This window comes from Platalea leucorodia, assembly GCF_965183815.1.
Source record: "Platalea leucorodia genome assembly, chromosome: 15".
NCBI lineage: Eukaryota > Metazoa > Chordata > Aves > Pelecaniformes > Threskiornithidae > Platalea > Platalea leucorodia.
Window position 1 is genome coordinate 107,278 of NC_138837.1, and position 12,295 is coordinate 119,572.

The 12,295-nt window shown below is 40.1% G+C and overlaps 1 protein-coding gene across 4 annotated transcripts; it reads right to left on the reverse strand.

Annotated features, from left to right (window-relative positions):
* Nucleotides 1–259: 259 nt before the first annotated feature.
* Nucleotides 260–12,241, reverse strand: SLC2A8 (solute carrier family 2 member 8). 4 transcript variants are annotated; one of them, XM_082327798.1, is made up of 10 exons: nt 11,866–12,240; nt 11,502–11,661; nt 10,548–10,754; nt 9,273–9,372; nt 8,923–9,134; nt 8,053–8,196; nt 7,368–7,476; nt 6,441–6,614; nt 5,696–5,814; nt 268–5,521 (listed from the first exon to the last, which is right to left on the reverse strand). In XM_082327798.1, exons 1-10 carry the CDS (start codon nt 11,922–11,924, stop codon nt 5,384–5,386), a joined length of 1,422 nt encoding a protein of 473 aa, XP_082183924.1. In that variant the 5' UTR covers nt 11,925–12,240; the 3' UTR covers nt 268–5,383. The 4 variants fall into 4 exon arrangements, with proteins under 4 accessions (XP_082183925.1, XP_082183924.1, XP_082183923.1 ...); XM_082327797.1 differs by having other exon boundaries at nt 5,669–5,814; XM_082327796.1 differs by having other exon boundaries at nt 268–5,814; nt 11,866–12,241.
* Between the last annotated feature and the right edge of the window lie 54 nt (nt 12,242–12,295).

Consider the following 12,295-nt stretch of genomic DNA (forward strand, 5'->3'; position numbering starts at 1 on the left):
AGCTTCATGGTGCTTATCTGGAACACGATGTTGGTATAGTTTGAAGAGGGAAGCCCAGCAACTGCCTCCCCCACTCCACCCCTGAATTTTATGCTATAGCTTGACTTAATGGGTCAGGTGCAAGCTGTTATGCAGGTCACAATGGGAACTACCAGATCTACAGACTATTACTTATATAGGACAGGAACAATCTGAACCCTGGAAAAAAATTACCTGTCTTCATTCCTAATGTATGCAGTAAGTGCCATAACAAGGCTGCCACTTCTCGAGTTTTTGCTTCTGTAATTAGTCGGCATGTCTTGCAGGGATGTAGGGATAATATTAGACCTAGCAAAGAAGTTGGAAGGGACCAGGCAACATTTGTTTTATAGGACACCTAGAGATGGTAGCTGAGGCTTTAGGGTCATATATATGTAGTTTACTACCTACTTACTGTAGGAGAGCAGCCCAGAGTATAGGTAGAAGGCAGAGGACATGGTAATAATGTTCCAATTTTGTTTGACACAAGCCACAAGAACCAAATTCTGTGAAGATCTTTATCACGTTTATTGTATCAAAAGACAAAATATCACTGTCATGGTTTAACCCCAGCCAGCAAATAAGCACCACACGGCTGCTCGCTCACTCCCCCACCTGGTGGGATGGGAGAGAGAATCTGAAGAGTAGAAGTGATAAAACTTGTGAGTTGAGATAAAGACAGTTTAATAGCTAAAGCAAAAGCCGCACACGCAAGCAAAGCAAAACAAGGCCTTCATTCACTTGATTGCTTAAGCTCGACAAAACCAGCTCAGAGTAGCTTCATGGTGCTTATCTGGAACACGATGTTGGTATAGTTTGAAGAGGGAAGCCCAGCAACTGCTTCCACATCGTCAGGCAGGTGTTCAGCCATCTCCAGGAAAGCAGGGCTCCATCAGGCATAACAGTTACTTGGGAAGACAAACACCATCACTCTGAATGTCCCCCCTTTCCTTCTTCTTCCCCCAGCTTTATATACTGAGTATGACGTCATGTGGTATGGAATAGCCCTTTGGCCAGTCTGGGTCAGCTGTCCTGGCTGTGCCCCCTCCCAGCTTTTTGTGCACCTGGCAGAGCATGGGAAGCTGAAAAGTCCTTGACTAATGTAAACTCTACTCAGCAACAACTGAAACATCAGTGTGTGCTCAACATTATTCTCCTACTAAATCCAAAACACAGCACTATACCAGCTACTAAGAAGAAAATCAACTCTATCCCAGCCGAAACCAGGACAATCACACAATAATGTGAAATTGCTGGCACAACTGGACAAATATCCACTGTACAAGGATGTAGTTTCTGTGGGCCCTTAACAGTCTCATCAGACTGCCATGACTTACATGCCTCTTGGTATGATGAGTTGGCATCCTCTGAACTAGCTTCTAGCCATTGTTCCTCTCAAAATATTGTGTTAGGTCCATACTATTCAAACTGCTAATTAAAATCAAAACAAAAGTCAACCAGTGCTATTGATACATAAGCTCTTGTGCATTATTTATAAAGGGCAAGGTTTTTATACATCTATGCAACCCCTCCTACTTCAGACAGGTGTCAGATGACAGGGCTTGTTGGAAGGCTACTAGGATGTACACAGCTATATTGTCATTCACTCCAGCCTTAGAGCCATGTTGTTTCCCTTCTGCTTTTCCAGCATGTGCATGCATCTACTCATTAAAACTTAGAAAGCAGTCCTGAGCGCAAATTGTAGCCATGTCCACCCTAAGCACAAGCATTCCTACTTTCACATCTTGTGTTAAAGCTGCCTTTAGCCTGCATTCCTGGTGTGGCTGTCCATCTCATGGATGAGAGAAAAGATGATCTTTGAATCTACAGCTCTGTAAGATGGGTGGTGTTCTAATAGAGAGGAATAGTGAAAAGTCTTCCTACAGAAAGATGGAAGAAATTCTTTCTGTGAAGGCAGAATTGTTACCAAGTGGAACACTTGCTATCAAGCTAAGCTCAACTGAAGGCCCATTCTTGATTCTGCAAGAAATGTTTTCTGTCCCAACATGCTGGATTTGTTGAAGGAAGTGGGGCTCTTAACCCCTTCTGGTATTGTCATCACTTCAGCACTGTGCCTTAGTCTGACTAAATTATAGGAATGTCATTTACTTAGGGGCAAGCACTAGACTGTACAGGCAGTTAATTCAGAATGTACTCTGCCTCCTTGCCAGCACAGGTAATGACACATGGAATCATAGAATAGTTGAGAAGGGACCACTGCAGCTCACCTAGTCCAGTACCCACACCCCTCCATTCAGAACAGCATCAGTGTCAGGTTGTTCAGTGCCATGTTGTTGCATTTTGAGTCTGTTCAAAATGGGGATGCAACATTTTTGAGCTACTCATCATCTTTGTCCTGCATTTGCATTACAGTCAGGATTACAGGATTCAAGAGCCCCGAGACACACAAGCTAAGTTAATTCTTTCACACACATACACACACACAATATGCAGCTCTTAAGGCTAAGGCTTTGATGAGTCCTTCCCAAGGTCTATACAGTTAGGGCTTCAGGAACTGTTGCAGACTAATAATCATTTTTGTCCAGCTCTTTCTTCTAGTGGCAACGCAGTACACATAAATTTTATAAATGTTTGAAAGGAACAAAACAAACACTTCTAAGGAGAGATAAAGACCCACATGCAATTTGAAAGAGCTAGGTGCTATTCATGGTAGCGAGAGATCTGGACTCTACGTTGAATAGATGTATGGTTACTTTCAGGTTCCTAGTTTGCAACGAACAAATAGAACCTGTTCTGATTACAGTCCTTTCCTGGTTTGGGGCTGGGGTGGGGTGTTGTGTTTTTGGTTTTTTTTTTGGTTTGCTTTCTTGGTATTTTTTTGTTGGTTGTTTTTTTGCGATGCATAACATAGAGGATGCAAGTGGCACCCAGAATGAATAGCAGGCTTGCTGTCTGCCTTCATGTGACTGTTTCTATATATGTGCAAGCATTTGTAATTGCTTGGTAGACTAAAATTAAAATACAGGGGTTTTTTTGTTTGGGTGTTGGGGGTTTTTTTTTTGGTTTTTTTTTTTTTAGTACTAGGCCAGTCAACTGAATAAATATTTAAACAGTTCTTAATAGGGCAGGGGACAGGTAGCACTCACATGAAGTGTAATGCTATTACATAACCAGTTATACATGGTCAAGGTTGCTGCTCCTGACATTTACTTTCTGCTGTTCTACGTATATTTGCCACTATGGATTCAAGCTCATGCATGTTTTCCTAGAAGTGTGGATCTGTAACTTGTGCTTGCAGATGCAGCAGCTTTCCCAGAGCTGTTGGCCTAGTTCGCATTTGAGATATAGAATCCTTTGGGTTTTAATTTGTTTTTTAATATATATACACATATTTATGTATATACATATATATATGTGTGTATATTTGTAATCTTTACCGCAAGTTTTAAGGGATTAAAAGTCCTAAGCATATACAGGAATCTAAAATAACGTGATCTTACAGGGAAGGGGGACGGGGGGGGCAGAATCCCATCTGCAAGTGATAACGTATTTCAGAATCATTTTTGTTGACTTCTGTGTGTGAAAATGAGTACCACACTATTGTCATTATTAACAATTTGATGTCATGGTTCATACGCATAGTACTTGCTAATTCTGTTAAAGCAGTATTTTCTTAGATAGGCTCAGCCTGATTTTGTGGAGGAATAAATTTCACCCTGAGAACCGCATATTAACAATACAGGAAAGCTCATATGACAGTATGCAGCAAACATCTGTACTTGCATGCAGGTTAGAAAGTATTTTTACTCTTACTAGTTGAGCACAGCAAAGCCTGTATACTGCCTAGTTGCTTTGCTTTGTTGCTGACCTGCAACTAACTCCTGTTTGCTACTGGAAATCATGCTATTAGCACATGATTTGGAGAGAACATTTAAGAGATCATTTTCTGCATATTTGTTTATAGCTCTATTAGGTATTTATCCAGTTGAATGGAAAATGTTACGTCTCTATAAAGGTTTATGCAAAAAGTGTTATCGACCTGGAATGTCAGTTTTAACTAAGTCTTTGAATGTTAGCAGACTGCTTTGTAATTTAGTAACTGCATATTGTTAAGACTGTTGCTACATTTGTGATGAAAAACTTTATCTACCACTTGTCTTAAATGGCAATGTATTACCATTGTTTTTAATGTCATGTGATAGTGTGTATGGTTCATGTTTTTGATGTGACATCCAAATAGAAACAGTCCTGTTGCAGCTGGAACTGTTTTAAGTGCCATTTATCACCTTTGTGAAGGAGTAACAGATGATTTATTCCTTCATATGTAATAAACCATAAATTTGACTTCACTTCTTTCTTTCATACATGCAGAACTAACAGTTTTTCCAAATTTGGTTCATCAGACAAGAAATTAAAGACAAGAGGTAGTACACTATTGCAGACAGCTCTGGATTACTGTTTCCATTTGAGCTCTCTAGAAATTTTGTTTCAGAGATGTCATTCATTTAAGTGCTATAGCATACTTGTAAGATTGGTGTTTGTGTCTTAAGCGTTACCCATCTTTGACAAGAACTATAATCCAACATTGGTTTGTGTTTCCAGGCATCTTTTAGACTTTCAGAGACCTGCTCCAGTTGGAGATCTTTACCCCTTAAATTAACACAACAAAAGATAATTTTTCTCCTTTTCTGGCTAAGAGTATATTCTCGCTGTCTCTAAGACCCTGTAATTCCTTTTGAAAGAGCAGTGCTCTTTCCTGAATTCTAAAATACATCCTCCTAAGAGCTGCAACTCATCTTGTGCTTTAAATGCATTCCTAGCCAACTTGACAGCAATAGGAAAAAATAACACCAGCTTAACACTAACACCCATAAAAGCCAAGCATTCATATTCAAGCAGACTTATTCCATGGCCAGGCATCCCAGAAATAGTAGCAGCAACACAAAGGTGAAATACTGCATTAGCCAGGCTACATCATTCATTTCTTCACTGTAACATGTGCCATAAGGGAAAGGTAAAGTGGAGCAAGGAAATTTAATTTATTTATTTACAAAATTAGAGCTTAATTTACATCTTTAGAAAAAAGACACTGGCCAATACATTTAACATTCTTACTTGGTCATTACAGTCAGTCTGCACCAGGTGAAAAGAACACAGGAATTGAAGAAAAAGAATATGTCCAAGACCCACACAAGGGAGATTTACTACAGAGAGTATGCAGATCCCTATAGACTTTTTTTAAAAACAAACAAACAAACAAAAAAACAGATTTTACAAAATTCATTAAAATGATCCAATAGCAAGTTTAGTAACTGAGATGTCTGCCATGTGATGCAGTTAGTTTCAACCATAGCACTATAATTCATGATGTGAAGGTTTCATATCAATATAAAAAGCCTTAGGCTTAGGATCTTCTGAAGTAGGCCTCTATTTGTTCCAGGGTCTGTCCTTTTGTTTCAGGAACATAAAAGGCTGTAAAAGTTACACTGAGGCAGCAGAAGGCAGAGAAAAGCCAGAACGTGCCATAGGATGTTAAGAAACCCTGAGGGAGGGGAAACAACAGAAAACACAGTATTACAACTACAGATCCATATTGCCAGAAAAGACTGTGGCTCAAGGCTCTCCCAGGAGCATCTTTAATAAATTTCCATATGAAAAGAAAATACAGGTTGTAATTTACAATGCTTACTATAAAATCATGAAATTCTTTGGTTACCAAGAAGGCCATAATCCAGTTTGTTAACACACAAGCACCACTCGATATGCCTCTAGCTTTAAGTGGGAAGATTTCAGATATCACCAGCCATGGAACAGGACCCCAGCCAAGGGCAAAACCTGCAATTACAAACAGAAGAGAATAAATGCAAGTACGTATTAAAGGGAAGACTGAATGATGCCCCAGTTAGTCAAGTAAGGGAGATGCAATTTTCACTCTGGATTCTTGGATGATTCCAGTAAAACAGTACCTCTACCAGAAGGAAAGAGAATAAGTTATTTTAGGGCAGCATGATAAACGCTAGTGCATTTTACATCAAATTAATTACAAGAATATTCTCAACAAGCAGAACTTCTTGCCACTAAGTCTCTGAACTGGTAAGCTTAAGAACTGACCTCATTTCTAACTGCTGCTGCTTTGTACCATCACAGAATTCAGTGTGGCTCAGACACTAACAAAGACTGTTTTTTCCATTAATGACTGTAAAACCTGAGCAATTACTACTTACTATTAGCATAAGGAGGTATAAATTCATTTTTCAGGGAATTGGCTTAACTAAGCTGCTAGCTCTATCACCAGGGTTGTGAACACGCAGCCCAACTTTGCGTTATACACTGAAAAGGTCTGTCAAAAGACATAACTCATTTCCATTCATCAATAATGTGATAAAATGGAACAAAATCGTCACATTCATCAAAAAGTCCGAGTTCTGTGTAATGGCTACTCAGAAGTCTGTTCCACTTACCAGCAACAAAGAGCCCTAGGCTCACTACTGCAAGCCAGGATATGCTGCTTTCGGTTCCTGGGGATGCTGAATTTAGAGTGAACCATACATCAGGATTTGGTGAGTTGTTTTGATTTGGAAGGACCATTTTAAAGTAAAGCCCAAATAATGCAGTACTGAGAGCCATGATTATCCCTGAAAAGTAAGCAATAACCAAGTTGTCACTGATTGCCACTTGGGTATTCTTCTGAGAGACAGAACATAGTTGGTCAGCCAAATATAAGATATGCTGGCCCTCACAGAAGTGTTTCCTAAACAATACTGTTCTTGGAAATAAACACTGGCCTTGACAGGAGTGAAAGATGCTAGACAAGCATTCTAAACACTAGCTTGTGTTTAGACTAAACTATAGTCTTGACAGCAGTCATTACTATTGAGTATGCAGCACAACAAGTGTATCAAACAGAATTAGTTTTCTTTAGCACATTTACTTGTAAAGTTAAAAATTTTAACTGTAGTCTTGTATAACTAAACACCACAATGTGCCATGAAAGTAGCAGCAGCCACAAAGAAATTACTTTGAAATAGCCACTTGTTGACAACTTGGGTATGAGACTGTATCATGACAGTGACTTATTAAGCAGAAAAATTATCACAGTAGTAAGAACTGTCTCAGTGACATAGCTATTTCAAAATCAAAACTGGCCTGGTAAAAAGACAAAAAGATAGCCATATGTAGTTTCAAGGGTTCCACCTACAACATGTATATACAACACAATAGTTTCCTCTTATGAGTTTAAGTCTATAGTTATAGCAAACTATAAATATAAAGCAAAACACTTAAAAATACATAAATTGCAATACTTAATTCCCCCAACAGTTAAGACACTTTTTGGTACTATATATAGTAATTTTTCTTACTGAACAAAATTCAATAACATGTTTTACCAGATATGTAAAGCAGCACTTTTCGTCCAGTTTTATCTATGATAAGTGCAGCCACAGCAGTGAAACATACTTGTATGGAACCCACAACAACAGAAGCCATTCTGCTGTCCTGAAATAAAGAGGTAAGGAGAATTTGCTTTTTTAGCCTGATAAGAGGATCATTTATCAAGCATTACAAATGCATTTGTTTCTTGAATCTGAAAGAATACAAACTATGCCACAGAAATTAATGGTGGGGGGAGACAAGGCGGGGGGGGGGGGGGGGGGGGGGGAGAGATCACCAATTAACACAACATACTGGTCTCTTAATAAACTTTAAAATAAACCACAACTTTTTCCTATAGTTTCACTTTCTCTGAAGCACTGCATCTGCAACTCTACTAAAAAAATTTATATAGGAAATGACTATAATAGAAATTTCTATCAATATCGAAGTTTCAGAACAGCAAAACATAACATGCTTCCCCCAAAAAAACCCAGAACATTCAGGTATGCCAATGTAACACAGTCAAGAGGGTATCTAGAATCCAAACCAAAAAAGCCCTCTAAAACGCAAACCCTGTTATTTATGACACAGGCAGGATCACTATCAACTCAGTTTGTTACATGTTTCAGACTTACTATAGCACTGACTAAGCTGAAACTATTATAGACATTTGTCAGTTTGGAAACACACCCCAATTACCTTGAAGTTTGCATCTTCAAAGATAGTTTCTGCATAAAACATAACTGCATTAATGCCTGTTACTTGCTGGAAGAACATTAGAGCCACACCAATAAGAATTGGCCTGTAGATTGAGGGGTTCTTAAATTCAGAGAAATTCAGTCCCTGTTAAAAAGATTAAGCAATGATTTGGTGAAAAATTTCATCTTTTAAATCAAAGAACATCAACAACAACAACAACAAAACTTCTTCAGAACATTTCAATCTGTTCAAACTCAGTAAGTTTCCCACCCTCCCTTTAGCAAAACTAAGTGCCTCAGCAGTAAAAATGTTTACATTTGAAGTATCTGAGAACTCCCCTTTTCTCAGGTTCTAGAGACAGAAATTGACAGTACTTTGTAGAGAAAGTTAACATGAATGAATCCATAGTTTGCAGAAACCAAACTTCAATGACTAGACCTGCCTATTTAAGCACACATCTCACAAGAGGCTAAATGCTGCTTTTAGAGGTGCAAGAGAAAATGCATTCATACAACACAAACAATAGGAAATTAGTGTTAGGGGTATTGAACAATTCTACAAAGTTGCTAAATAAAGCAAAAAAATAGATAGGTGCCATATAATTAACAAGATCACGAGCATGACTGCTACTCATGTACACTGATGGCAGCCAGTGGTGATAGCAGTTGCAGCTGAAAGGCAGAGGAAAGAGATTCAAAGAATCTCACTAGCTTCTTGAGTATCATTTGTATAAGGGAACAGGTTTGGGCCACCCTTTGTAGAAAAGGTTATTAACTAAGCTTTGGTAAGCTTGGGTAAAACCCATCTATATGCTTTCAGATGTTAACTCCATACAAAAAGTTTTTTAAGAGTAAATCAGATTCTCATCACCTCTTCCTGAACACTAGCTTCAATCTGCCTACATTCCCATTCATGGTCCACATATGGTCCCCGCAGAAAGCGCAAAGAAGCTATGGCTTCCGAGCGTTTGTTCTGATTCAGCAGAAATCTTGGTGTTTCAGGCATGAAGGACATGAACAATAGCATTATGCAGGATGGAAAAGAACACAACACTGCCAGCCAGCGCCATTTTAGTCTTATTCCTGGGTAACAAAAAGAAAGAGGACTATGAACATCAATTAGTTGTACAAAAAATGAACATTTACTTTCAATTCTTTGGTGTAGTTGTTTCATTACATGTACTAATTCTTTTTTGTAACCTAGAGCACTAAGCCCAATACCTGCAACGTAGGCTCCCAGTATGCCAGTCACCACCATCAACTGAACACAAGAGCCAAGCATACCACGGACTTTAGGATGAGATACTTCAGATATATACACCTAAAACATAGGGAGAAAACATCTAATAATTACTTCTATCCAATTTTGGATTACTTTTTCTGGAAGGAAATAAAGTAATCCTTTTTTCAAGAATAATTTAGAGCTACAAAAACTTGGTATTACACATGACACTCTCCTCCGTCATCACTGCAGTCACACAGATCTTTTACTGTTGGCTGTGGGTTAAGGCCCTTACATACGGGAACTTAGAGCTCAGCTCCATGAAATAAAGAGAAAGCAGTCATTTGTAAAGCAGACAGAATTCCTGCAAAGACATCAACAAAACAGACTAAGCAACCACGCTTCCAACAAGAGAAAGTTGCACAAGATTATCATTTAGACCCTACCACCCTGAATCCTTTTTAGATTTTATTTTCATAACCATCTACATTGATAAAGAATGAGCGTTTATTCCATACTTCATTAAGAGTACTTCTTACAATTTGATTTTTAGTTTGCATCTCACTTCAAAAGCTAGAAATGCTGGAACCACCAGGAAAGAAACAAACTTGAATTCTAGATGGTTTATTTCACACTACTACCTATTCAGCTAGATGCAAAAGGCCAAATAATACCAGAGAAGACAGACAACAACAGAATGAATTATCTGTGTTTCCCTACTGCACATATATTCCTGAACGCATGGGAAAAGTTAATATTCAGAAGATAACAGCTAAATGGAATCAGAAGGCACTATTTGGCATTACTCCAGGATGAGCGAGCAGCCATAGCTTATTTGCAAAACCAAGATGTTTGGTGAAATATAACACTATTAGAAGCAGCTGTTAATGTGGGGGGGAACGCCCCCCCCAATGTTATATATGAGGAATTTGAAGAGATAAATATTACTACAGTAGAACATAAACAGAAGCAATCAAATAAAGGACTAATAACCTGAAAGATCACATCACTGTATCAGGAATGCATAGTACAGAAGTGCCACCAGAAGAAATAAAATTTGTTTTATTTATATTTTCTTCATGATTAAAACCAAGCAAAATATGATTCTATAAAAATCAGTTTCTTCTAAATCCACAGACTGCCTTGGCTGCAGTTATTCAGTTACTTCACCTGAGCCACCTATAATGCTGCTATGGAAAAAGAAACAAAAAACCCACAAACAAACAAAAAAGCAACCACACATGCACACACCCCCAGAAAAACATCTTACTTACCGGAACAACAAGTGAAGTAATTCCACTAGCTAAGCCTGTCAGCATTCGTCCAAAATAAAGCATCCAAACATTCTGAGCAGATATAATAACTATATATCCAAAAACATATGGTACTGAGCACAGCATTAGACTCAGCTTTCTCCCAACTTTATCCACAAGATAGCCTCCTAGTATTCCTCCAGCAGCAGCTCCTAATGTTACTAATGACTTCAAAAAAACAAGTAAAAAAAAAATTGTTATACATATATAAAAATAAATATAAAAATAAATAACAGACAGCAATTTCTTTTAAAATCCTGAAAAGTAAATAGCAGCCTTTAAAAAAATGCGCAAGAGTATGCAGGTGTTTTGAAAATCAAAATAAGCATTAACTTCTTAATCAAAACAGTCAAGAAGCACTACTCACCACAATTGAACAGCAAGTAATTTTCATATTACATACAAAGCTCTTTCAATGAAGAAAAAAAAACCAGCAGTAACTGTTTCTTAATCTGTCTACAAAGCTGCCCATTCACAAACAGGCCTTTCAAACTGTTTTAAAGGCCTGAAGATTGTGTTATCTTGACTAACCTGAAGTCCAGCCTGTATCCAAAAAGTAAATATTCCTCATGTTGATGGATTGCACTAACTTACTAAGAAGTTTATTTTCTGTGATCCCTTAACACGTTCAGTTGAGAAACATAACAATGGTTAGAAGACATTTTAGCACCAAAAATAAGTTCGCATAATAGGGGCATTTATTAATATATGCTGAGTGTTATCAGAGCCTAACAGCACTGTTGCTCAGGAAAAATTTCAATCACTGAGTTTAGGAAAAAAAAAATGGATTTCATTATTAAGATCTGCATTTACCCTCATTCTTAAGAGAAGTAAGACCTCATCATATAAGCAGCAACTTCTTGACCTATGCTTTCAAGTGAAATCGCATAATGGTAATGCATCATACGGACTTACCCCAAACCACGAGGCTTGATTGCTGTCCAATTTTAATTCAGGATCGTTGATATTCCTCAGCTCTGGAATAACAGGTGAGCTATAGCCTAGCACGAAGCCAAAGCTAAGCGGTCCCAGGACAGCAGCGAACGTGGCCAGGTACAGCTTCTTGTTCTGCACTCTGAGGCAGAAGAGGCCGACAAGGATCACGCCCCCCCCACCTCCGGCCCCTTACCAGGGCCGGTAATGCTCGGGGGGGCCTGCCAGAGGGCTCGACCCCGAGCTCGCCTCGGCCGCCCCCCGCTATCGGCCGCGGCCGAGCTCCAGGGCAGTCAGCGCTGTCCCTGAGCCCGCCAGAGCGACAGGTCGCGGCGCCCGCGCTCACCTCAGGTAAGAGTCCGAAGCAGGGTAACCCAGCAGATAGCGAGACTCCTCTGCAGCCATGCCCCGCCTGCGGGGAGCGCCTCAGCGCGGGCAGCCCCAGCCACTGCTCCACGGGCAGCCGCTACGGGCCGCGGCCTCCGTCCAGGCTGTGCGGGCAGCGGCGGCGGGCCGCGCTGAGGCCAGGCCAGGCTGGGCCCTCTCCGCAGCGCCTGCCACGGCGCTCTGAGTCCAGTCCGGACGGAAACGGCTAGCGTGTGGCAGCGGGGAGCGATGACGTCTAGGGGGTGCGCCGGAAGCTGCCTGACTACGGAGAGCGGCTGCTTCTGGGGAGCGCCTTCCCTCCGGGTGCCGGCCGGTTCGCCCGGCGCGGGAAGGGCAGGGTGAGCCCCGCGCCGCGGCCCCTGCGCCGGGCGTGGCTGAGGCGCCCAGTC